Raw genomic sequence first — 22,699 nt, 5'->3', positions numbered from 1 at the left:
TGAATTATGCGTACTCTTTATATATTTCCTGAAAGGGAAATTGCATTGGATTAGAGTACCATATTATCTTAAGCAAAATTCATATTATTGTTATCATCAAAACTAAGATAATTGATAAGAACAAATCTTGTTCTAACAATCTCCCCCTTTTTGATGATGACAAAAACATATATAAATGATATGAATTTGCGATCAGAAAGAGTAGACGGCAAAAGACAAATTACACAGCTATAGCATAAGCATATGAATATGTCTCCCCCTGAGATTAACAATCTCCCCCTGAGATAAATAATCTCCCCCTGAAATAAATACTCGAAGAACTTTGATAAAAGACTTCCCTGATTATTTCGGTAGAGACGATCATATAAGCTTCTGCCTTCAGAGAATTCATAGCTTCTGACTTCTGCTTCCATTGGACAGCTTCAGAACTTGAATTTCTTTAGATCCTTAGAACACTCACAGCTTCTGATTCCTGCTTCCATCGTGGACAGCTTCAGAACTTGAATTTCTTTGATCTTCTAGAACATTCACAGCTTCTGACTTCTGCTTCCATTCAGGACAGCTTCAGAACTTGAGTTTTCTGGATCTTTTTAGAACATTCACATCTTCTGATTTCTGCTTCCCTCGGATAGCTTCAGAACTTTGAATGTCTACTAACATCGCTTCATGCTAGATTTGTATCAGAACATTGTTGAATGTACCAGAGCATCATCAGAGCATCTCTACATCCTGAAATGTTACAGAACAAAAACTAAACGACAAAAGTCAGCATGAACGGGTTAGAACATAAAATGTATGTTTGAACACATTATATGAATCAGAGCCATATAGGCTGAAATAATGTATCAGAGCAAATAATGTGTCAGAGCCATAACATTATATGTATCAGAGCAAATAGAATTTTGTCAGAACATGGTAGACAATGATATTCAAATTCTATTATCAGTGCTTCTGATTCATTCTTCTTTCTTGCTTCTGATCTCTGAAGCTTGACAGCACTCAGCTTGCTTCAGTTTCCATGAGCTTATTCCTTTTACAGAATAACGCTTCTTATGGTTTTGCTTCTAGTGTTTGCTTCTGAAGATTTTCTTCACTTCTTTATACCTGCAAAACACTTAAACCATATAGAACTTGCAGTTCTTGTTAGTGAATGCAACTGATTAAATCAAATCATTTATCACAGTATTTCTCCCCCTTTTTTGTCATATCATCAAAAAAATAGAAAAGATTCAGATGAATAAAACAGAACACATGGAGGAAGAAGATGATTTCATTAAGGTTCAACCAATGGGTACAAAAGTATAAGAAAAAAAATCAGATGCACAGAAACAAAACAGATGCAAAGAAAAAAGAGAGACAACATAGACTCAAACTAAGATGGCCCTAGTCTTGACAAGATCTTGGCCAGCATCTCTTTAACATCGTTGTTGTGTCCTTCTTGTCTTTCAATGAAAGCATCATACTTGTCATTGAGTGAGCTTTGCTCATCCTGTCTCCTCTGAATCGCTTCTAGAGTCCTTGCAAGACGAGAAGGTTCATCAGAAGAAGCTTCACCGCTTTCAACCACAGGAATGACATGTTGATCTGCAGCTTCCATAGAAGTATCATTTGCTGGGATATCCTCAACAGGGTCTGATTCAGCAACATGATCTTCAGCATCTGCTTCTTGCATAGAAGCATCTCCATACTCTGCAGCAGGAATTTCAGAGTCTCCAATCTCTAGTGCCTGAAGAATGGCAGCTAAATTCCTGGGAGCAGAGGGACCTTCAACTTCTGGTGGGTCAACAACTTCTGGAATGACCAAGCTAGGGTCTTTCTTAGAAGGGTTTTCCCTCAGAAAGTCAAATAAGGTCTTGAAGTCTCCAAGCAGAACAGGATACTCAGGAATCCAGATAACCATGTCCCTGCATGGGTTTGCTTCCATTGCAGCAGCCAGTCTCAACTGTTCCATTTCATCCACAAAGGGCTTCTCCTCAGCAGCAACACAATTTCTGAGAGGATGGTAGTATATACCATTATCTCCCTCCAGAAGGTAACCAGGGTAACCAGGGGCAGCAGCCACTAGTCTTTTTTGTACTCCCATTGCTTCTACTTGAAAATCCTTGCGAAATCTTCTCCAGAGATTTCTTGTAGAACCATCATCCAGACCATTTAGGAATGCATCCTTCAGAAGGTCTAGACTGCTAATCACCTCATGTCTGAAGAGTTCCAGGTATGCAGAAGGTTCAGGTTCAGGCGGATTGAAGGTGAATTTGTAGTCAGGGTAGAGAAGACAGTAGGGTTGGGATTTTCTGGTAGGTAATGGATGGGATATAGAAGGTGGAGGTGCGGTGGTTGAGGAAGAGGGGATATCTGAGAGAATGATTGATGAGGTTGGAGTATCAGATGGGATGGATTGAGGAGAGGGTGGAATATTTGTAAAGGGAATTGGTGAGGGGGATTTATCAGAAGGAGTTGGAGGAAGAATGCTCAACGGTGTGGGGTTTAGAATGGGAGAGGAGAAGGATGATGGAGAAGGGTTTTGTAAAGTGAAGTTTACTTTTGGTTCAGATGGAGGTGATTGGAAAGATGGTTTAGGGACAGAAGGAGGTGGAGTAAGGTCATTTCTGGAGATTTGTACAGAAGAAGAAGAAGATCTGGTTCTGCGAAAGGAATCTCTGATCCTTTTATCTCTTCGTTCTTTAGAGTCCACCTTGTCAGGATCATAGGTGACCCTCAACTTCTTGGCTCTCTCAGCCTCATCTTCTTGTGCCTTTCTTTTTAGCCTTGCCTGACGTTCCTTTTTATCCTTCTTCAGAATATCATCTTTGGATGGAAGTACTCTGCCACGGATCCAAGCAGGATCAACGTCTGATTGCTTCCTCACACAATCTTCCAAGTAAAACTTGACAACTTGATCAAGTTCTTTATGATACAAAGATATGAATCCTTCAACAGCAATTCTTCTTGACAGAATGTCAGGAAAGCTTGTGCACATAACAGGTACATTCTTAATGACTTCCAGTCCGAACAGATCAACACCATTGAAGATGGGACCTTGAGTTACTCCAAGAAAATGCGAGGCATTACGATTTCTGATGGAGTCCACCACTTTGCTTTCAATCAGAATGTCTGAAATCATCCTTCCGAAAGGAATGGTTGTTCTTGGAATATGAGGGTACTTCGCCCTTTCATCTTCTCTTGAATCAAAGATAGAGGTTTTCAGATTCTCAAAAAGAATATGAGAGATGTTGATCTCTATCTTTTTGCCAATGCAGAAAAGAGTATACTTGTGAGTCGGACTGATGTAGGAGGAGCAGCGCATCTTTTTTCTATGGTAAAGAGAACCCAGAATAATCTCAGCCCATACTTTATAAAAAGGCTTTAAGTTGCCTGTGAAGTGAGAATCAACTCCAACAGCTGTAGAGATTTGTTTTTCAACTAGAGCCCAGTCAACTGTATGTGGTTGAAACTCAGCCCAACCTTCTTCATCATTAAGACCGTACAGCTTTCTGATAAGTTTCTCAGTGATGATCACTTCATGCCCTAGCACGAAAGACATAATGGCAGTTGGAGTAACTGTTGCATGTACCCAAAAATCCTTTACAAGTTCAGGATAAATTGGACCAACCAATCTATCAAGATATTTTGACCATCCTTGCTCAAATATTCTTGCAACACACTGAAAGCCATTTGCTTTGAGGTTGTTGATATCCACAGCCGATTCACAAAGAACTTCCAGTTCTTTCGTAGGTATTAAGCAAGTTTTCAATGGAGCGTCATTTTTGCTTAAACGGTTCTGTGTGGAAGTGATTCTTTCTTTAGGGATTGATGAACGAGAAGATGGATTCATTATGATAATACTTTGAGATCAAGTCAAGAACTAGGGTTTGAAAAAAGAGATACAACGAAAAGAATACTCAAACGGGAGAGAAAGAGAGAAAAAGAAGGAATGAGGATGAAGCGGGTTATTTAAAAAGATTTAAAAAGAAAATTAATATGCATTTAATGAGAAATGACATTAGGAGAGAGAACTCAGTAAATGACATGATTTAATACAGTTACCTAGGTCGGCGTCTTTTCAACTGCACGCTTTGTACAACCGTACAGACACGTGTTCATCATCAGAAAGTAGATGACAGCTGTATTAAGAATAGACTTTACGCCTTCAGATTCTGATCACTGCTTCTGAGTTGATCAAGTTTCTCTTCTGGAAATACTCCTTCTGAAGTGTGCTGATATAAGTCTGAATGATCTTCTGATCCATTACTTCTGATGTACACAGCTTCTGGAGGTTCACTTCTTTGTTCTGCAGCTTCTGATAAGACAAAACTGTATCTGCAGAAATTCTTAAGCTCTTTGTTTTATCAGAAACAAGTTTATCATCAAAACAGATGTTTCTTGATTTGTCCACAATCAATGTTTCAATGTTGTATATTCTGTAGCATTTAGAGCATTCAGAATACTCAAGAAGGAAACATCAAAGCCTTAGAGGCAAACATCAGAGATGGTTCCAAGACTAATAAGCTTCTTTTCTGAATTCCTACAAACATAGTTTCTTCAACAGATTTAAGAACCAGAACTTGGAAGACAATCTTTCTTCCCTTCAAGTGTTGAGAGCAACTTGAGTCCAGGTGTCATGTCATGTTGAATGTTGTCTTCTTTGTTATCAAGAGAATCTGCAAAAGAAATAATCTTTTTCTTTGGTACCCACATCTTCTTGGGTCCTTTCTTGTTAGATTTTCTCAAGTTCTGATTGAACTTGGGTTTAACAATATAAGCAATAGGAGGAACAGCATGATAATTTTTAATATGAGTTTCATGATATTTCCTAGGTTGTGTCACATGCTTCTTGGTGTGTGTTATGTGAAAACTTTGTGCATGTGAAGTGTGCCTAATGTCATGAGAGTGGCCATACTTGAACTGATCATACAATGGCTTGTATGTGAGTTTCATTTCATCAACAGGTTCAAGTTTGTATGGGGTTTCACCCTCAAAGCCAATGCCAACTCTTTTGTTTCCAGACACAGCATATATCATAGAAGCTAGCTGACTTCTGCCAATACTTCTAGATAAGAACTTCCTGAAACTTAAATCATATTCTTTCAGAATATGGTTTAGACTAGGAGTGGATTTTTCTGAATCAGAAGGAGATCCAACATTATTGGATAATTTTAAAAGTTTTTCTTTTAATTCAGAATTCTCCAACTCAAGCTTCTTTGTTTCAAATTCAAATTGCTTTTTCAGCTTTTTGTATTTGAGACTAATCTGAGACTTGAGTTCCAGAAGTTCAGTTAGACCGGAAACTAACTCATCTCTAGTAAGTTCAGAAAATACCTCTTCAGAATCTGATTCTGATGTAGATTCTGATCCGTCATCTTCTGTCGCCATCAGCGCACAGTTGGCCTGCTCATCTTCTGAATCATCTTCTGACTCATCCCAGGTTGCCATAAGACCTTTCTTCTTATGAAACTTTTTCTTGGGACTTTCCTTCTGAAGATTTGGACATTCATTCTTGTAGTGTCCAGGCTCATTGCATTCATAGCACATGACCTTCTTCTTGTCAAATCTTCTTTCATCAGAAGATTCTCCACGTTCAAATTTCCTTGAACTTCTGAAGCCTCTGAACTTCCTTTGCTTGGTCTTCCAGAGTTGATTTAGCCTTCTGGAGATCAGGGACAGTTCATCTTCTTCTTCAGATTCTGATTCTTCAGGATCTTCTTCTTTGGCCTGAAAAGCGTTAGTGCATTTCTTGATATTGGATTTTAATGCAATAGACTTACCTTTCTTTTGAGGCTCATTTGCGTCCAGCTCTATTTCATGACTTCTCAAGGCGCTGATAAGCTCTTCCAGAGAAACTTCATTCAGATTCTTTGCAATCTTGAATGCAGTCACCATAGGACCCCATCTTCTGGGTAAGCTTCTGATGATCTTCTTTACATGATCAGCCTTGGTGTATCCTTTGTCAAGAACTCTCAATCCAGCAGTCAGAGTTTGAAATCTCGAAAACATCTTTTCAATGTCTTCATCATCCTCCATCTTGAAGGCTTCATACTTCTGGATTAAGGCTAGAGCTTTAGTCTCCTTGACTTGAGCATTTCCTTCATGAGTCATTTTCAAGGACTCATATATGTCATAGGCCGTTTCCCTGTTAGATATCTTCTCATACTCAGCATGAGAGATAGCATTCAGCAAAACAGTTCTACATTTATGATGATTCCTGAAAAGCTTCTTCTGATCATCATTCATTTCTTGCCTTGACAGCTTTACGCCACTGGCATTTACTGGATGTTTGTAACCATCCATCAGAAGATCCCATAGATCACCATCTAGACCCAGAAAGTAACTTTCCAGTTTATCTTTCCAGTATTCAAAGTTTTCACCATCAAATACCGGCGGTCTAGTATAACCATTGTTACCGTTGTATTGCTCAGCAGAGCCAGATGTAGATGCAGGTGTAGGTGTAGACTTTTCACTTTCATCAACCATCTTTTACTGAAGCGTTTTTCTCTTCCTGAATCTTTTCTAAACACGGTTAAGTGCTTGCACCTTAGAACCGGCGCTCTGATGCCAATTGAAGGATAGAAAAACACTTAGAAAGGGGGGGATTGAATAAGTGTGACTTTAAATCTTGGACGATAAAAATAAATTGCACAATTATTTTTATCCTGGTTCGCTGTTAACGAAGCTACTCCAGTCCACCCCCGCAGAGATGATTTACCTCAACTGAGGATTTAATCCACTAATCGCACGGATTACAATGGTTTTCCACTTAGCCGCAACTAAGTCTTCCAGAGTCTTCTGATCACACACTGATCACTCCAGGAACAACTGCTTAGTTCACTCCTAAGACTTTTCTAGAGTCTACTGATCAACACGATCACTCTAGGCTTAGTTCACTCCTAAGACTTTCTCTAGAGTATTCTGATCAACCTGATCACTCTAGTTCCTTACAACTTAATGTAATTCTAAGAGTATTACAAATGCTTCTTAAAAGCGATAATCACAACTGTGATATTTCTCTTAATCGTTTAAGCTTAATCTCACTAAGATATTACAACAGCAATGTAGTGAGTTGATGAAGATTCTGAGCTTTGATTGAATAGCGTTTCAGCAAGTTTATTTTCGTTCAGAGTTGTTAAGAATTGGTAACCTTGCTTCTCATCAGAACTTCATATTTATAGGCGTTGAGAAGATGACCGTTGAATGCATTTAATGCTTTGCGTGTTCCGTACAGCATCGCATTTAATGTTATACGCTTTTGTCAACTACCTCGAGCCTTGTTCACGCTGTGTCTACTGACGTAGCCTTTAGTAGCTTTTAACGTTCCTTTTGTCAGTCAGTGTAGTCTGCCACGTGTACTTCCTTCTGATCTGATGTTTGTGAATACGACGTTTGAATATCATCAGAGTCAAACAGCTTGGTGCACAGCATCTTCTGATCTTCTGACCTTGAAGTGCTTCTGAGCGTGATACCATCTTCTGATCTTCAGTGCTTCTGATCTCATGTTCTTCTGATGCTTCCATAGACCCATGTTCTGATTCTGCTTCGACCATCTTCTGATGTCTTGCCAGACCATGTTCTGATGTTGCATGCTGAACCATTTGAGACACATCTTCTGAGCGCTGAATTATGCGTACTCTTTATATATTTCCTGAAAGGGAAATTGCATTGGATTAGAGTACCATATTATCTTAAGCAAAATTCATATTATTGTTATCATCAAAAATAAGATAATTGATAAGAACAAATCTTGTTCTAACAAATAATATTGTCGTGGATTACCAGAACCATAAATCCCTAAACCGCTCAGAGCACCATTTTCTTTAATAATGCAACAAAAATATGGAAATATTTACAAGATCGATATACCAAAGGCGATTATTTCTGTTTTCAATATTTTTCAGAGATCTTCACTCCATCAAGCGAATTAAGCTTACTTTGCGTAAACGAAATCTTTAAACCACCTTTGAATTGAAAGGAACCGTGATACTAAACACAACGAAAAACAAAATTTTCCCTTTAGCTGATCTTTACGAATGATGCAAGATGAGTGATGGAATAATTACCTCTTGTAGCAATTAGCGTCTCTGATGCAGAATCAGAGGAATGATCATGAACGTTGAATGAAGAATAACGCCTCTACTCAATCCACACGAATAGAGTGCCTTCAGTCCCAATGATAGCTGCAACGAATAAAGACTTTGAGTGTGTGTGTGTGTGTGTGTTCGTGTGTGTGTGCGTGTGTGAGAGAGAGAGATATATTACAACTAGGGTTTCACAAATCGAATTTTATTAATAGTGAAAGCTACCGCCCAAGAGTTTTATTTATAGAGCCACTTGGATATGCTGCAAGTTAAAAAAATCACTTAAGTGCACTGTACCTTATAGTGTACCGTATTTCAATTAAGTGAATTGTACCTTAAGGTGTCCTATAGTTTACTTAAGTGCATTGTACCTCATGATGTTTCATAATTCTCTTAAGTACACGTATCTTACAGTGTTCCTTATTTATTTTATTTTTCATCAACTTGTCCTTATATGTATGACCTTGTAGGTTCTCGTTGTGTTGGAAATTATATTAAATTACACATTTAATATAATAAACAGTGAGAGGTATCTAGGAATACATCACTGCTACCCAGGTAACGAAAATGTCATGTGATCTGACAAAATCTTTATGTGATAATATTTGTATGTACAATTGCCTTGTTGTCCTCATGTGCATATTGAACACAAGACATATACTGTGTCACCCTTGTCCAATTCAATATTGAATCCCTGATGATCTCAGTAAATAAATCTCTCTAAATATGGTATTTAATTATCAAGAAGCCTTACCAAGCTTCATCAGATAGAAGTAAATTCAAGTCTCAAATGATGCTTTAAATTATGAATGTATCAAGAAAGGGATCTTGATTCTTTAAAGTTGTGATATGGATGAAGTGTAAAAGCTCGCCAGGTACGTGTTGAGTGGTATGTATTTATAAAGGTATAAGATCAACTCTTGAATTAATAAGGAAAATAACGCGAACACTTTCGAATGAACGCAAAGCCTCTATGATTTTGTGAAAGCTACTAAAAATCCTTTTATGATTAACTAATGGATTAGGGACTTATAACACTCATAATCAATTAGAGAATGCCATAATCGATTTATGATAATGCCAGTTAAAATATTCCTTTTTTATCTTCGATAATCTGTTAAACTTAATTGTTAATCAATTAGCGACATTAAAAAGCCCGTGGATTATTTCTATATTTTAGCCACATATTTTCCTATAAATAGAGAGATTCTTTTTTATTTCACTCACACCATAAACCATATTTTGAATACTTTTTCAAATTCTCCATTCTCTTCTCTCTTATTTCTTCTTCAATTTTGTCTTAGTGCTTTAAGAGTTAAATTTGCATGTGATGTGTTTGGTTCTAGTGTTGGGGCATTTTTTAATATGACATTGTGCTTTAAGATTTTTTTGATTTCATGAGATTTAGTATATATATATTTTTTACTAAATATAATTATACAAATTTTGATTAAATATGTTTTTGGTACTTATAAATATTTTAAAATTAATTTTTATAATACCTATTAAAAAATGATATATTTTAGTCCTACAACATTATTATGCATTCAGTTTTAGTCCATTCTATTTTTTAAAAATTTTAAAATTATCTAATTATCCTTTAATTTTTAAATTTTTGAATAATTTTTTTCATAAATATTTAAAATTCGGTAAAATATTTATTTATCAAACTTTAGAATATTTTTAAATGAGAAGAATTAAATATGAATTTCTTAAATTTTAAAAGATAATGATAAAAGTAATGAAAATATTGATTTAGAAATTAAATTTTGAGTTTTTTTCTAACTTTTTAAAACGTTCTAAACATGTTTGTAAAATAATTATTTAAAAATACATATTAGTTTACTAAAACTATGTGCATAATAATTTTTTGGGCCCAAAACATGCCTTTTTTATAGGGTTAAAAACAAAATTTTATATTTTATAGGGGAAAAGCATATTTAGTATCGGTTCGGTAAAAATAGTGGTTAGATGATAAACTAGCTTATAACTTATGAGTGATGACTGATGACTGATAGCTTATAACTGGTGACTGATAGCAGATGATTTATAGCTGACAAACTAATTGAAGTGTTTGGTAAAATTAGCGGTTCAATTAATTGATAAATTAAAATGACATAAAAGATATTTAATATGTAATTTTTTTATTTTAAATTGAAATAAATTATAAAGAGTAATAGTAAGTTTTAGTTAAAATAATAAGGATAAAAGTGACATAAAAAATATAAACTATAAACTATAAGGTAAAACGCTATTTAAAATAACATATGAAAAATAAGCTATAAACTAGTAAAATAAGCTATAGGCTCATAATGAAAAGACTGTTACCAATCAAATTTTTTATTATCATATAAATTTATAAACCATAAGCTATAAGCTCAAAAAAGGTCTTGTCAAACAAAAACTGAAACAAAAACTTAACCGTAAAAAGTTTAGGGCCTATTTGTTTCAGCTTTAAAAAATTGGATTTTTTTCTTTGTAATTTTGAAAATAGATTTTCCAAAACCGTTTTTCAAAATATTACAAATTTTTTATATATTCGTTTATTCTAAAATGAAACACTAATTTTGACATCGTAGAACATAAACATACATTATTGAAGACCAAAACTTTGTCAAAATCGCAATTTTTTCAAAAAATTGTATTTCAAAATTGATTTTTATGAAAATCTATTTGAAATAGTTTCAAAATTAAGTAATTTTTTGAAATTTTGATATCCAAATTTTTTACCCATAACTAGATAAAATACCTAAAATCACATTCTAAAAATAATTATTCAAACAAAATTTTTATTTAAAATTTTTATAAAAAGTTTCTTTGTAAATTTTTTTTTTACAAAATTTTATAACACTATAAAAATTATTTAAAAAAAAAAAGCCAAAACAAACCTACCCTAAATCTATTCTATTTAAAAAACTCTGACCTAGGTCTAGCCCTAGGTCTATGTTTGCTGCCTTGACCTATTTAAAACAATTGAGTGCAACACGAAAACCTACTAACGCTTTTGACTTGGTTTTTTTGAAAGATGGTGCAGAAAAAATATGAAGGATTTGCGGTTGGAATTGATCTTGGTACAACGTACTCGTGTGTTGCAGTGTGGCATGAGCAACACAGCAGAGTGGAGATTATTCACAATGAACAAGGCAACAAAACCACACCTTCTTGCGTTGCTTTCACTCACAAACAAAGGTTGATCGGTGAAGCAGCTAAGAATCAAGCTGCAACCAATCCACAAAACACTATCTTTGGTAATTTCCTTTATCCATTCATCCACTCCTTCAAATATTTACTGTTATGATTGCATTGATATGTTACAAAAACAAATGAATGGATTATAGGAAATAGTGTAAAGGTTTAAATAGGTCTAACAACAATATGATCATGGTTTTAAACTGCTTTTGCGCATTGCGGCTAACCCTAAATCGTCTAGTGTAGTTCTTGATATTGCCGTGCCAATTGCGGTTGCGGACTGCAATTAAAATCATGAATTTGACTTATTTGGTCGTCAAAAATATCAAATGTTAGTTATGTTAGTTATTATTATTACTGTTATTTGATTGGACATTTGAAAGCTAAATTACTAAATTAGTACTTTTTCGTTTCTTAGAGAGCAAGTAAGCCTTCATGTTTTTTTCTCAATGGTGACTTTTTCGGACTTTATTCTAAGAAATTATTATTACTATTATTGTTATTGTTAATGTTCTTTTTTTCAGATGCTAAGAGGTTAATGGGTAGAAAATTCAGTGACGATGTTGTTCAAAAAGATATGAACTTGTGGCCATTCAAAGTCATTGCTGATGTAAACAACAAACCCATGGTTGCTGTTAAGTACAAGGGTCAGGAGAAGCACCTATGTGCTGAGGAAATTTCATCAATGGTCCTCACAAAGATGCGGCAGATTGCAGAAGCATATTTGGAAACAACAGTTAAGAATGCAGTCATCACAGTGCCAGCTTATTTCAATGATTCTCAGCGTAAAGCCACTCTAGATGCCGGTGCCATAGCTGGCCTTAATGTGATTCGGATAATTAGCGAGCCTACTGCTGCAGCTATTGCATATGGCCTTGACAAGAGAACTAACTGTGTGGGAGAACGAAATATTTTTGTGTTTGACCTTGGTGGTGGAACTTTTGATGTGTCTCTTGTTACAATCAAGGATAAGGTCTTCCAAGTTAAGGCTACGGCCGGAAACACTCACCTCGGAGGAGAGGACTTTGATAATAGAATGGTGAATTACTTTGTGGAGGAGTTCAGGAGAAAGAAAAAAGTGGACATTAGTGGTAACCCAAGAGCCTTGAGGAGGTTGAGAACATCGTGTGAGAGGGCGAAAAGGACCCTCTCTTTTTCAGTTGATACCACTATTGAGGTGGATGCTTTATTTGAGGGCATCGACTTCTCTTCATCAATCACTCGTGCAAAGTTTGAAGAAATCAATATGGACCTTTTCAATGAATGTATGGAGACGGTTGAGAGTTGTCTTACTGATTCGAAGATGGATAAGAGTAGGGTAGATGATGTTGTCCTTATTGGTGGTTCTTCAAGAATTCCCAAAGTCCAGCAGCTATTGCAGGACTTTTTCAATGGAAAGGATTTGTGCAATAGCCTCAACCCTGATGAGGCTGTTGCTTTTGGGGCAGCTGTGCAAGCTGCATTGTTGAGTAATGACATTAACAATATTCCAAACTTGGTGTTGATCGATGTTACACCATTGTCTTTAGGTTTTGGCGATAATAGAGGTTGCATGTCTATAGTGATTCCAAGGAATACTACTATACCTGCCAAAATCTTAAAAGGTTGTGGAACACCTTATGATAACTGTATATCAGTCCCTATCATGGTTTATGAAGGAGAGAGAGCTAGAGCCAGTGACAACAATTTGCTAGGTTCTTTTTATCTCTCTGGGTTATCCCCTGCACCTCGTCGGCATCCTTTGGATGTATGTTTCAGTGTTGATGAAAATGGCATTTTGACAGTCTCTGCCAGGGAAGTTTCCACTGGCAATACAAATGAGATTATAATAACCAATTACAAAGAAAGACTATCAGCTGAAGAAATTCAAAAATTGATTGAAGAAGCTGAAAATTACAATGTTGAAGATACAAAATTCCTCCAAATAGCTCAAGCAAAGAATGCATTGGATCTTTGTGTTTACAAAATTGAGACTACTTTAAAGAAGCAGAATAATAACTCGAAGCTCTCCACACTTGAGACCAAAAAGATCAATGCTTCAATAGCAAAGGCCAAAAGTTTGCTTGACGAGGATAACCAGCACGAATTAGATGTTCTTGAGGGTCATTTGAAGGAGCTGCAGAGTATATTTGAAAGCACTATATCCAAGATTGCTTAGTTTTTTTTTCTCCCTTAATACTTTAAGTTTTGTATGGATGTATAGTACGTATTGAATTCAAAACCTTTACATGAAGATGTTATATGGCTTATTACTCTTTGTTTTTATGAAAATGTGATGTGTGTTTTTTGTGCTGATTATAACTTTATTAGTATGTGAATAGTGTTGCTTGTTGGAAAAAAGCTAAGATTTGGAGCACCTTAGATTGTTTTTATAGAGGTTAAGGAATGTGTACTAGTACCATTTATCATCTTGTTTAATAACAGAACAGCTGAGGTTGTTTGCGTTTATACTTTATAGGAAGAGTATAAGTAAGATTGGAAATCACAAGTTGTGGCACGATAGAAAAAATATTTGTGGCAAAACACATAGAAAATGTAAAAGTATTCTATGACCATAGGACAAATAATAAATCTTTATCACACTTGTCTTACTATGATTATTTTCCTTCTTTCACCGTGGTGGATAGTTCTAAAATTAAAGTTCAGGCTTTGGTTAGACTCACACTTTCATACTTGTCATTAGATTTTTGTGTTTTATATTCTCATTTGTCTTTTAAACTTAATATTTGTTAACAAGCCCACTCATACTCTTGGTTATTCAATTTTTTTTATGTTGATAATTATGTTATCTGTTGGTGCACAAGAATTAAAGATGATAATAAAGAGAATGAACAAAAGGAATAACGGCGCAAAAGAGATGAGAGAATAATGTTGTATATTCTACTACTTGTGTTGATAAATGATAGCTACTACAAGACTATTTATACAAAAGAAAATTTGCCACATAAGCCCTAATAGAGTAAACTTAGTGAACAAGTTTAAAGTACAAACAGTACAATACTACAAAATACTAAAGTACCCTTACTAACTAAACAACTACGCTATCTGGACCCAGAAGATAGAACTTCTGGTCAACACTATCTTCTGAATAACCATCAGAAGATCAGCCCACATCAGAACTTCTGATGCTCATCTTCTGAATATTGAATTACTCTTCAATATTATCTATCATCGACGTAGACGAACAATTAAAATATGATGTGAGTCTAAAGGATTATATTATCTCTCATCCTGGTGGCGTGAGTTTCAATTGCTTCTCAAAGCCTAACACATAACTGTTTGAATCATTCTAGAATTAATAAAATATGTCTTTTAATTCCTTGATTTCTAAACTTTTTCCATTTGAATGTCATTTGTTAGTTGGACAAACATAAATGTTACACCTATCATCACGAGCAAATAAAAGTGTTGTGTCATCTTTTGTTTTATTTAGATATTTGAGGTCCTAAATCATATTAAATCAACTTTGGGTTACTCTTGCGATTTTTTTTTTGAATAATCCGTTTTTTTAAAAATTCCAGAAATAATAACTATTTCAAATAAATTACACAAATAGCAACTTTTTTTAAAAAAATACACGTTGTCGCCAGGAGGGGTGGCGACAACACTCCAATTTCAATGAATTCGCCAATGGGCCTGGCGACTATGTGCAAATGCTTAGTGTTGTCGCCACCCCCTGGCGACAACACCTCCCCTTTATTTTTTTTTCTATTTTTTTTATATTATTTTTTTTAGCTGTTTTTTTTTTCCAATTTTTTTATATTATTTTTTTTAGCTGCATCCAGTTGTCCCGGTCGCCTCCTTGGGTGGCGACAACACCTAATATTTTTGCCTATATATAGCAGCTCATCATGCAATCAATCTTCATTATTTTCTCCTTCAATTTTTCCATTTTCACTTCACATTATTGATCATGTCTCGCATAAGGCCGCAGTCATGGCAACGAAGATCATCCAGCCGTCCTGTGTCGGCGCCAGAATACAAGAGATGTTATGGGCATGTAATGTTTTCCCCGGTCAAACCCCCTATGGCGGTGACGTTTTGGAACATCCGCGACTTCAACAACCTGAGGCGGACTTTGATGGCACAGTTAGAATGGGAGTACAGTCCCGGGGAAGAAATAAAAAGGATTCAGAGGCTTAGAACAAGGGTGTCGCTTAGGAGCGGAGAGACGATCCGTTGGTGGGTTGATGTGAAAACCGACCTTGATACTGAACAAATAATGGACGGAACAGATGACATTGTTTTAACCGCTATAATTTCCTAGATTTTAATTGTTTGTTGTGTTGTCTGTTCAAATGTTTCCTTTAGGTAAAAATTTATTTCTAGTCCTAGTGTTTGTTGTTTGTTGTGTTGTTTGTTGTGTTGTTGTAACCCATCTAATTAATGAAAAAAAAGTCCATTTCATTGAAAAAATAAATTACAAATATCATTGCACCTGAAGACTATGTTGTGGAGCTAGATCCACGATTGGGACATTTGTTCCTATTATGTCCTACCTCACGACATATACTACACTTCCTCTGCATTTTTTCAGTTGCGTCCATTTCGGTTCTAATACGCCTGCTGTTTGGTCGACCGCTTTTATTTCGACGCATTAAATCGTTATGCCAAACTGTTTCCCCCTCGTACACAGGCCAATATGCCTCCATCGCTACCACCGGAAAGTAATTGTCGTATACGTTGAGCAACGTTGATACCTTGTAAATTTCTGATACCAATGATAATGCATCAAAGTGAGTATGTGAACATGCTGCAATGACATGGGAGCAAGGCATGCGATAGGCTTGAAATTGGCCACAGTCGCACCAACGACCTGGGATTGAGACGCGATACTGTTGTCGTGGTAGCCCCTGGTTGTGGTCAATTGTTTCTTCGACACTAAAGGTGTGGCCGTGACGGTCGAACTCTGTCACTCGATGAGTGTTCCCCTTGGCAGATTCTTGTTGTATATATTTCATGCAGACATCGCTGTATACCTGTTGTGTTTGTAACACTAAATTCCACCGCTTACCTCTTGTGGCGAACAAAGTTGCCATCCGAAAATACGTTGCACTAACCAAAGCAGTAACAGGTAGGTTTCGTATGCCTTTAAAAACCCCGTTCATTGATTCCACAATATTTGTAGTCATGTGGCCCCACCTAGCCCCATCATCGTATGACCTAGTCCATCTCGCTCTGTCAATGCTGTCAATCCACCTCCCTGCATCTGGATTTGACAATGCTATTTCTCTGCAGTAGTATTGAAATCCAGATTGGTTTAAGGCATACCCCGCGTTCACCAAGTGGTTCTTCAAAAATTTATCTTTGATCTCTCTCATAAAATTTTGTGCGATATGCCTAATACAGTAGACATGCTTAGACGGGGGTTGTGCCAACCATTTGCCGGATTGTTGTATGCGCTGTCAATAGAAGTGTGCCTGTCCGAAATCAAACAAAGATTAGATTGTGGAGAAACTCTAGCTCGGAGATTCTTCGGAAAGAAACTCCAAGCAGCAACTGTTTCTCCTTCTACTAGAGCAAAGGCTATTGGAAAAATGTTGTTGTTTCCATCTTGCGCGACCGCCATCAGCAATGTTCCCTTGTATTTCCCATACAACCAGGTTCCATCAATTTGAATAATCGGCTTGCAAAAACCAAAACCGATGATGCATGGTCGAAACGCCCAGAAAAGTCTATGGAAGATTCCATTACCTTCGAGAGGGGTTCCGTCTTGGGATTGTGCCGGCAGTGTCTCCAATATAGTAACAGCCCCGGGTGAATACAATTGTAGTGCAGCCAGGTAGCGAGGAAGTTGTTGGTATGATTCCTCCCAGTTGCCGTAGACTTTTTCAATTGCTTTCTGCTTCGCTAACCAAGCCTTTCTGTACGAAGGTCTGTATTTGAACACAGAAACGCAATGAGAAATAATCGTCTTCACCTTCAGTGATGGGTCAGTTTCGACGAGAGGAATGATGGTATGACATATCATGTCATGACTTAGTTTCCGATGATCTTGCGCCATATTTGTGTTGACGCAAGTGTGGCCTTGAGAAATCGAACGTATCACCCACGCATTAAATTTTTTCCTAAATGATGCCTTCAGCATGTATCCACACTCCGGGTTTCTGCACAAAATAGTGACTCTCTATGGATTTGAGCGATCAGCTTTAAAATCAACACAATTTGCTAAGTGCCAGTTTTTTATAGCTAGCATACAATCATCCTTCGAACGAAACGTGTCACCCTCTTTTAACTCCTCGTCTGACCTCATATATGGATTGTAGAACATATCATACGATGGCTCATCCTCTCTCAAATTAAGTGTTGTGAAATGCGCTGGAGGTGAATATGCATGCGTATCAGGTACTGGAACTTGTTCTTCATCTTCAGAATCACGGTTCACTAACTCATTAACGACATCTTCTATTTCAGTTTCTTCATCGACGGCATCTTCGGGTTGTTGTTCGTCATCAACAACAGGATCAATAACCTGTGACTAGATATTTTGCGAAGGAACAATTTGTTCAACCACTATGTACAGCTCCAGATAATCATAACCAAAATACTCATGGGTAAGGAACATGTTTTGAACCTCTATGTCAGTTTGTATCTGTGATTGATAAAACTTGACCGAGTTGTTAGGTTCGACTAAGGGTTGTTGGTAAAATATTTGAGAGACTGGTTCTCTAATTTTGGATTCGATTTTCTTTTTTAGATACGAGAAATCCGCTTTTCTATTTAGAGCAAAACGTGTTGAGTTAGTGTTTCTAAATAGAAAACTGTTTGTGTCGCAGTGGTAAGTCTCACCGTTCATGTGAACACGAACTTTGTATTGCGAGGTGGATGCCATAATTTTGATAGGTATTTGTGAGAAATATTTGGGAGAAATGTTTGTGAAGTTTATCTGTGAATGAAGAAATGTTTGGGAGAAATGTGTTGTAAAAATTTGTGAAGTGGTTCATATATTTGTAATACATGTAAGAATACATGCAATAATACATGCAAGAATCAAACATGACAAGACTAATGCATGCCACTATGGAATCTCGTGTCACCTCTTCTTACACAAGCATGCATGCAGACTAGGGAATCTCTTACACACCTATGCATGGAGGAAGTCGCCAATGGGGGTGGCGACAACATTGATTTTTGAGAGTTGTCGCCAAGGGGGGGTGGCGACTACATTGCATTTTAGGAGTTGTCGCCAATGGGGGTGGCGACTTGCTTCGAGGCAAATTTTGAACCATAGCATGCACTTGTCTTGTCACACTTATTTATATGTATTAATTGTGTTTCTTTTGGCTATAAATAGGTATACAAACTTGTTCATTTTCATCATTACCTAACTATGTCTCTCCTAACTATGGGTCAAGAGCATCGAGGAACCATAACAAACATTGCCGAATACGTAAGTTTGAGTAAATTCAATTTATTTAGTTATGGTTCAAACATTTAAATTTTTTAATTAAGTTTACTCATTTCAAACATTCAAATACTTATGGTTCAATATTTTTTATAGGATTTCACGAGTTTTTGGACCCGTACGAAACCGATGAGTGCTCCCGACCCTTGGATTGTGTCTTATGTTGAACGTGCGGGATTTGGGAAGGTGTTGAGGACATTGATGCAATTAAGACGTATAGTTGGGGTTCGGAGGTGTTGGCATACCTCTATAGCTCCTTGTGCAAATGTGCAACAAAGGATAGTTGTACATTTAATGGATGTGCATTCTTGCTACAAGCATGGGGATGGTGGAGAATGCCGGTATTAGCCCCTGAAAACCCGCATATTTACGTCTTCCCTTACGCGTCAAGGTAACTTAATGATCTTATTTTAATTAGTGTATTTTTTCTATTATTAATTGTAACTATATTGATTTTTATTTTTGGATGTGTTTAGGTTTAATGCAACTGGGTTGGATTACACCAATACGCATGTAAACAAAATAATTTTTTACCGCCAACTATTGGATCGACTTCGCCCCCAAGATGTAATACCACTAAAAATTTCCATCTTCTAAATATATTTGTAAAATAAACTATCTTCTATAATTTGAAATTAATATTTTTTTTCGTTGCAATTTATTTGGAGACCGTACTTGGGACTGGACCATGAACCCGAACCTAGAGAGGCGGCTGTTTGGACGGTAAAATCACCCATCATACGGTTCACCACTGTGGAGATGCACCAAAGTGACCGTGTGAACCTCCAATTCGGCATGCATCAAGGTATCCCTGACCCCCTGAGTGTTTGGAACCTTGGCATCTGCAAAAGGTTAGCCAACAGTGGTACGTACATAATTGGAAGACGTTTGCTAAAGAGCAGCGTAAAATATGGGTTCGTCATTCCACCATTGTTCTACAATTTCCTGTGGCGCCGGCCGAAATGAAACCAACGGCTGAATATGTCAACTGGTACAGAATGGTCACAAATCCCGAAATGTTTGTGTCTGACCCTTTCTATTTGGCAGACCCGCGAGCACAACAACCATATTTTGGAGGACCACAACAACAACAACCACATATTTTCCAACAACAACAACAACAAAACTTCCAACAACAACAACCGCCACCATATTTCCAACATCAACAACCACCACCAAATTTCCAACAACAACATTACCCACAACAACAACCACCCAATTACCAACAACAACCAATAAACCAACAAACACCTATTTACCAACAACAACAACAATCCCAACAATACCACCAACAACAACCATTTCAAACTCAACCACAAACTCAACCCCACCACCTACGCTTCCAAGAACTCAATATGGCGAGCTCTTCCAGATCACCACCACTTACCCCCGACATAGGCATACAAGAAGAATACCCGCCATACAACTCATTCGACCAACAAACATCACAATACCCCAACCAACCATTGAACTTCAATACACCACAACAACCAGTGTATTTTAACCAAACCGAACCCACCACCAACTTCCAAAGACCAAACTTTGAGGCCGCACCCACTAAGCGAAATTTCAACCCACCAAGACAAAGCTTTGAAGGCGTCGCGGGAACCCGCCTTTCCTATAGCGGGAATTATAGAGGTCAAGGACGGCTCACAGATTTTATAGACCCGGAATGCATTGAAGGGTCGTCGACTCAAACACAAGAGGAACCAAATAGCGGGGGGCGTCGTCGCAGTAATAGGGGAGCACTCCCAACTCGTGATCCTTCTACACGAGTTATTAGACAACCTGATTGCGGATCGTACCATGGTCCACGCAGTCAATAGGAATTTTATTATTATCGTTAATGTATTTTGTGTTTGTGTTGTTTTTAATTTTAATGTACTTTTTTAATTATGATTAATGGTTAATGTATTTGGTACTTTTTTATTTATTGATATTATTTTTCCAAACTAAAAAAATAGTTAAAAATAATAGGTAAAAAAAATAATATAAAAAATTGAAAAAAATAAATGAAGGGGGGGTGTTGTCGCCGGGGGGGGGGGGGGGGGGTGGCGACAACACCTATTTTATGCATGCATTCGCCAGGCCCATTGGCGACAACTATATGGGTTAAGTATTATCGCCACCCCCCTGGCGACAACGTGTATTTTTTTTAAAAAAAGTTGCTATTTGTGTAATTTATTTGAAATAGTTGTTATTTCTGGAATTTTAAAAAAAAACTGGTTATTCAAAAAAAAAATTCTACTCTTGCTTTAAATTTTCATTGATGATTTTTTACGATGTGTTTGGTTATTTTTAATGAAAAACTGTTCAAAATTTTTCTATATATTCCAACAACTTCATTATCAAAACCTTTAAAAAACATTAATCTGCATCACACATACAAACCACTTGATCATCATCCAATTCGTCCTTTAAACCAATGTTGATCCTGAGTCAATTATAATTAGTAGAGGAGACCGTAAATATTAATTTGAGTATACCTTCGAGTTAGGGATGACAACGAGTAAGGTCGGGTGCAGGTTTCGTACTATCCAAACTCGCACCCGAAATTATCATCCGAACTCGAACCCAAATCTAAAGGCTACTGTGATGGTAAAATACCATCCACACCCACATCTGTTGGATCCAGGTTTCTTCACCCGAATCCGCAGCAAGAGACATAAAATACAACAACAATGAAATTTTTCATCAATCCAAACGGGTGGAAAAACACCATAGAATTAAATACATTTAAGGGCATAAAATACAACAGCAACATTAAAATACAACGTAGAATTATATATATTTAAGGGCACTTATGTAATTTCAGGTCTAAGCGGGTGTGGATTCGGGTGCGGGTTTCACACTACCCAAACCCGCATCCAAAATATCGGATGACACCCAAACCCAGTAAACTCGGATTTTCATCCGTTGACTCAGGCACGGGTGCAAATGGACCCCGCAAGTTTGGGTCTGCCTTCCATCCCTACTTCAAATTCTTATCTAAACTACTATCAACAAAACTTATATTTATATTGTTAATGAATTTATGAATATTTTCCCGGTAGACATAGTGACTTTATCCTATGAGAGAGATAGTTTTCTTAGACTTGATTCCTAGAGCTAAAAAGATTTCCATTACCCATACAATATGTCACCCCATGAAAATTGTTGGTTCTAGGTGTTGGCAGTAATTTTGGCAAAGCATTTTGTTAAGATGTTCTGCGTAGATGTCAAAGCAGATGTCTTGATATTATAGATTTTCTTTATATGTTGCAGTTTCTATTTTTAGGGTTTGGTTTGTCAGTTGCTTAACTGACTGTGCGCTTTGGTTGCGTATTTTTCCCAAGCTCTTTGGGTGTGTTGAACCCTATTTTCTATTGGCCCAAGCCCGTGTCCAGGATTACTAGCCTTTGCCATTTTTTATAAAGGCTGAGCAAATCCTTGTTTTTCTGCTACGTGTTTTTGTTTGGTGCAAGTAGTTCTGCACTAAGAGTTCCATATGTGTACATTCACAAACCTGTAGGTGTTGAATGTTATTTGATCTCTGAAGCTTTTAAGCAAGGAGAGTATTTCATCCTCGTAAGATTTTAAGCATCGAGGAGTGGTTGTCTTGGAAGAGTGTCTTCTGGTTTTTCTTTGTTCTTTATTTTGTCACAGGGGATTGTGATTGAGGGGATTTGAGGAGGGCCTCATACCTAGGTGAGTCTTAGGTAGAAGTCGTAAGAAGGGTAGTGATTAAGTGAGAAGTGTAAACTAGGACTGTTTACTTTCGAATTGATACTATCGTATATTGATTTCATCCCTGGCTTGATAGCCCCCAGAATAGGAAGGATTGTTATGAATTGGGTAAACATATCGCTGTGTTCTTTACTTTCTGCACGATTATTATTGCTGCTATCATACTTGTTCATAACTATTAAAGTGCTCAGATATTGTGTCGTACATCTCGTTCGACATCACATATCTGATACCATAATATCAATTGGTATCAGAGCAGGCACTATGCTCTGCATTTGAGTGAGATCTAGGAAGGTTACTTTCTGGTACGATG

At 36.8% G+C, this 22,699-nt stretch overlaps 1 protein-coding gene across 1 annotated transcript; it reads left to right on the top strand.

Moving 5' to 3' along the window:
• Window positions 1-11,091: 11,091 nt before the first annotated feature.
• LOC131614298 (heat shock cognate 70 kDa protein-like) lies at window positions 11,092-13,413 on the top strand. Its single transcript, XM_058885906.1, has 2 exons — window positions 11,092-11,314; window positions 11,780-13,413. The coding sequence occupies exons 1-2, from the start codon at window positions 11,092-11,094 to the stop codon at window positions 13,411-13,413; spliced, it is 1,857 nt and encodes a 618-aa protein (XP_058741889.1).
• The last annotated feature ends 9,286 nt before the right edge of the window (window positions 13,414-22,699 follow it).

The sequence above is a fragment of the Vicia villosa genome, linkage group LG6 (genome assembly GCF_029867415.1).
Source record: "Vicia villosa cultivar HV-30 ecotype Madison, WI linkage group LG6, Vvil1.0, whole genome shotgun sequence".
Taxonomy (NCBI): domain Eukaryota; kingdom Viridiplantae; phylum Streptophyta; class Magnoliopsida; order Fabales; family Fabaceae; genus Vicia; species Vicia villosa.
Note: the sequence above shows the minus strand (reverse complement) of the source record. Positions and strands in the feature narration are given on the sequence as shown.

What these genes read in the sequence shown, in the direction of transcription:
- LOC131614298 (XM_058885906.1), top strand. Translation starts at nt 11,092, where the DNA reads ATGGTGCAGAAAAAATATGAAGGATTTGCGGTTGGAATTGATCTTGGT. An exon ending in TCCACAAAACACTATCTTTG is followed by an intron (nt 11,315 to 11,779) that starts GTAATTTCCTTT and finishes TCTTTTTTTCAG; the next exon opens with ATGCTAAGAGGTTAATGGGT.